The sequence below is a fragment of the Lasioglossum baleicum genome, unplaced genomic scaffold, assembly GCF_051020765.1.
Source record: "Lasioglossum baleicum unplaced genomic scaffold, iyLasBale1 scaffold0285, whole genome shotgun sequence".
Lineage (NCBI taxonomy): Eukaryota > Metazoa > Arthropoda > Insecta > Hymenoptera > Halictidae > Lasioglossum > Lasioglossum baleicum.
Genome location: NW_027469345.1, coordinates 9,737 through 14,822, shown reverse-complemented (window position 1 = coordinate 14,822; position 5,086 = coordinate 9,737). Strand labels below are relative to the sequence as shown.

Below are 5,086 nucleotides of genomic sequence, written 5' to 3'. Positions count from 1 at the left end.
TGAACTCACGCCCCTGGAGACAGAATGCGAAAAGCACTTTGAGTCTACTTATTCGCGAGATGCTACAGGCCGATTCATAGTGCGGCTGCCCTTCCTTAAGTCGGTTCCGGAAGACTTGCTCGGAGATTCCCTTAGGCAATCCACCGCGTCCCTTAACCGCTTAACGCGGAAGCTATGCGAAAACGAACATTTCAGTCGCGAGTATACGAAATTTATACGGGAATACGAATCCCTCGAACATATGACACGTCTTGACTCGATCGACCGTTCGAGGACGTACATTCCACATCGAGCCGTCCTCCGAGATGAAAGTTTGACGACAAAACTGCGGGTAGTTTTTAATGCGTCTAATAAAACGTCGAGCGGGTATTCGTTAAATGACATCTTACATACCGGTCCAAAGCTGCAGCTAGAAATCTCAAGAATATTGCTAGCGTGGCGAACACATAAATACGTACTCGTCGCGGATATTGAGAAAATGTTCCGGCAAGTTCTGATTCACTCCAAAGATCGCAAGTATCAATGCATCTTGTGGAAAAATGAAACATCCGGTAATCTCGAAGCGTACGAATTAAACACGCTCACCTACGGAACCGCGTGTGCCCCGTACCTATCAATGCGGGTAATCCAAGAAGTAAACACGCTGGAAGGTTCGGCTTATCCCCTCGCTTCCCCGATCCTTAGTAACAGCATCTATGTCGATGACGTATTCATGGGAGCGTCAGACAAACAGCTGCTCGAACAGACAAGAGTAGAAGTCTGTCAGCTGTTAGCTCTAGGTGGATTCCACCTACGAAAATGGGCAGGCAATAGCGCGCAGATTTTGCGTAATATTCCCGAGTCCATTCATTCCCATGCTGTTGATCTACGCATATTCAACGATTCGGAGTTGAAAATCCTCGGCATCAGGTGGATCCCCTCGGACGACGCGTTTTATTTCGATTTAAAAAAATTCGCGGTTAGGCAAAGTAAACTTAGCAAACGTGAACTATTGTCGGAAATTGCTACGCTATTCGACCCTCTCGGTTGGTTGTCTCCAATTGTAATTCGCGCTAAGATTTTGATGCAACAGCAATGGCTTGAGAAGATCAATTGGGATGACAATGTATCGGACGCCACTCGTAACACCTGGAATACCTTTTGCGTGGACTGGCGTGCTTTAAACGCCATGAGGATACCGCGATGGATTCAATACGCCCCTGATACGCTCGAAGTTCAATTGCATGGCTTCAGCGATGCGTCCCGCGCAGCTTACTCGTGTGCAGTTTATGTACGAGTGAAGACGTCCACTGGCGAAACGCACTCCACGCTGCTCACAGCAAAATCGAGAGTAGCGCCCTTAAAAACCGTCTCCATCCCAATTTTGGAGCTGAATGGAGCATTGATGTTGGCACAACTGATGGCTCACGTAACGCAGTCGATCTCTATCCCAGTAAATCGGGCAGTTTGTTGGACAGACTCAACGATTGTTCTTGCGTGGCTACGGAAACACCCGGCTACTTGGAAAACCACGGTGGCGAACAGGACGTCCGCCATCCACACTTCGTTGCCGAATGCACTTTGGAAACACGTACCCACGCAATTTAACCCAGCAGATTTAAATTCTCGTGGCGTGAGCGCTGACAGTCTACTGTCATCGACGCTTTGGAAAGAGGGACCGTCGTGGCTAAAGAGAGACGAAGAATCATGGCCAGTTCAGCCCCTGTCCTACGAAACGGAGGAAGAAAGAAGCAAAACTAACGTTCACAGCACAACAACCATCGATGACTGGGACGTTCTGTCTCGGTCCTCGAGCTGGCAACGAACGATCCGCGTATTCGGCTATGTGCGACGATTTATCAACGCAGTGCGAACGCAAACGTGCGTGGAGTCGTCCCCTTTCCTCTCTGCCTCAGAGCTGCGCGACGCGGAACGCACCATACTGCGCTCAATCCAACGCAACTCCTTCACGACCGCGATCTTCTCGCTCGAAAATAATAGGTCACTTTCAAAACGATCGCCCCTCTTGCCACTCAATCCGTTCCTTGACCAATATGGGGTCTTACGGGTGGGTGGGAGACTGAGGAATTCATTCCTACCCTGGGAAACAAAGCACCCCGCGATACTACCAAAGCATTACGTCTCCGATTTGATCATCCGGGATTCGCATTTGTTATCCTTGCATGGTGGGACTCAAGTAACTACGTACACAACGCGACAGAAGTATTGGATTCTAGGGTTACGCAACTCAGTCCGACGTGTGATCCACCAATGCGTCAAATGTGCGCGTTGGCGGGCGGAAACAGGCTCGCAAATAATGCAAGACCTGGTGAATTCACGTTGTCGTCCGTCGCCCCCCTTTTCGAACATTGGGGTAGATTATGCTGGCCCTTATCATGTCAGAGAAGCGCGAGGACGCGGGAAACGGGCGTACAAAAAATACATTGCAGTCTTTATTTGCTTTGCCACCCATGCAATTCATCTGGAATTGGTAGATGACGGTTCTACAGCTACATTTCTCGCAGCCTTTGATAGATTCACTTCTAGACGATGAGTACCCCGGACCATAACGAGCGATAACGGAACGAACTTCGTTGGCGCTGCTCGCGAACTCGCTCGCCACTTCAGCGAGATCATTGACTCGCCAGAAATGAAAGGTCGATGCTCGAATTTACGTATCACCTGGACATTCTATCCCCCGAGTGCTCCTCATCACGGAGGGATGCAGGAAGCCGCGGTTAGATTGACAAAATACCATCTTCGTAGAATAATGGGGTCGTTTACACCAACCACGGAAGAAATGTCCACTTTGTTATGTAAAATCGAGGCTACTTTGAACTCACGTCCCCTCACTCGGGTGCGAGATGACCCGGAGTGTCTAGAAATTCTTACGCCATCCCATTTTCTAACTGGCGGACCGTTGATTTCGCGCCCGACTCCATCGGTAAGTGACGAGCCGACGTCTCATTTATCGAGATGGCAGAGTTTACAAAAGTTCCACGAACTACTGTGGAGGGTATGGTCCCGCGAATACCTGCAGGAGTTACAATCCCGGTATAAATGGCAAACCGTTCAGAGGGACGTACAAGAAGGAGACGTTGTCCTCTTGGATAACCCGATATTGCCTCCCAACAAATGGGATCTTGGGAGAATTGTAAAAACATTTCCAGGCAAAGATGGGCACGTAAGAGTAGTAAATGTAAAAACTGCGACTTCAACCTATAAGAGACCTATTACTCGTATTTGTCGTTTACCAATAAACTAATTTTCAATGTTCGCGGCCTACCGTAGGCCACCGGTGTTACTTAGTTTTAGTTGTAAGGAAAATACTGTAAAAAAAAAAAAAAAAAGAAAAAAAAGGGGAATGTGCATGAAGAGCTCGTTTGTGTAGATTCAAATCTCTAATTCGTTTCAGTTGCGCGGTCGCGCAAGGCGGGCGGTTTGTTTGACACAATACGTCACTATAGCTACACAGGCTGAATAGAAACCCCCGTTCGTCTACACGGCAGTTAGATCAGCGAAACGAGCTCTTGGTTACGAAAGTGGTGGGGATGCTCGATGATCCGAAACGCCTTCGGAGCTCCTGCTGAATTTTCGGACACTCTTCGATTGTAACTCCTCTGCGATTACACGCGAGTAAACAAAGCGATTATCTCCCCTGTGAGATCAAGCGTTCAAAATCACTTCTATGTGCGTGCTAGTTGTTAATTTGTCTATTGTGGAATAAACGTTGTGTGAATTAAACAATTCAGTGAAACTAGCGTCAATAAATTAAGACTGCTTCCTAGACCGGACCAATCCCATCACTTGCTTTCCGTAACACAGAACACGGCGTTGTGAGTTCATTATCGACTCTAGTTAAATTAAGTGTCGGTGAACAGCGGTTGGACTTAGAAAAATTTCGCTCGGTCGGAGTTGCTCGCAATGCGCCCGGAACATTATTCTGAGTTTATTCGATAAATATTCATCCTAGAGCTTTGATACTTGATATTTGTCTTCGAAATGCTTTACCACACGATGATCTAATATTTATAATGGTCTGGGAACGCTAGGAAAAAAGTTTACTCTTGGCGGTTGGACTTAGAAAAATTTCGCTCGGTCGGAGTTGCTCGCAATGCGCCCGGAACATTATTCTGAGTTTATTCGATAAATATTCATCCTAGAGCTTTGATACTTGATATTTGTCTTCGAAATGCTTTACCACACGATGATCTAATATTTATAATGGTCTGGGAACGCTAGGAAAAAAGTTTACTCTTGGCGGTTGGACTTAGAAAAATTTCGCTCGGTCGGAGTTGCTCGCATTGCGCCCGGAACATTATTCTGAGTTTATTCGATAAATATTCATCCTAAAGCTTTGATACTTGATATTTATTGTTAGAATGCGTTATTATACAATGATCTAATATTTATAATGGTCTGGGAACGCTAGGAAAAAAGTTTACTCTTGGCGGTTGGACTTAGAAAAATTTCGCTTCGGTCGGAGTTGCTCGTAATGCGCCCGGAACATTATTCTGAGTTTATTCGATAAATATTCATCCTAAAGCTTTGATACTTGATATTTATTGTTAGAATGCGTTGTTATACAATGATCTAATATTTATAATTGTCTGGGAACGCTAGGAAAAAAGTTTACTCTTGGCGGTTGGACTTAGAAAAATTTCGCTCGGTCGGAGTTGCTCGCAATGCGCCCGGAACATTATTCTGAGTTTATTCGATAAATATTCATCCTAAAGCTTTGATACTTGATATTTATTGTTAGAATGCGTTGTTATACAATGATCTAATATTTATAATGGTCTGGGAACGCTAGGAAAAAAGTTTACTCTTGGCGGTTGGACTTAGAAAAATTTCGCTCGGTCGTAGTTGCTCGCAATGCGCCCGGAACATTATTCTGAGTTTATTCGATAAATATTCATCCTAAAGCTTTGATACTTGATATTTATTGTTAGAATGCGTTGTTATACAATGATCTAATATTTATAATGGTCTGGGAACGCTAGGAAAAAAGTTTACTCTTGGCGGTTGGACTTAGAAAAATTTCGCTCGGTCGGAGTTGCTCGCAATGCGCCCGGAACATTATTCTCAGTTTATTCGATAAATACTC

General features: G+C 45.5%; 1 protein-coding gene across 1 annotated transcript; it reads left to right on the top strand.

The window, feature by feature from the left end:
* Window positions 1-478: 478 nt before the first annotated feature.
* Window positions 479-1,860, top strand: LOC143220160 (uncharacterized; the record flags this gene model as incomplete). The annotated part of the gene is made up of 1 exon (XM_076445884.1): window positions 479-1,860. A coding segment is annotated over exon 1 (1,382 nt), but the record flags the coding sequence as incomplete, so codon positions are not given.
* Between the last annotated feature and the right edge of the window lie 3,226 nt (window positions 1,861-5,086).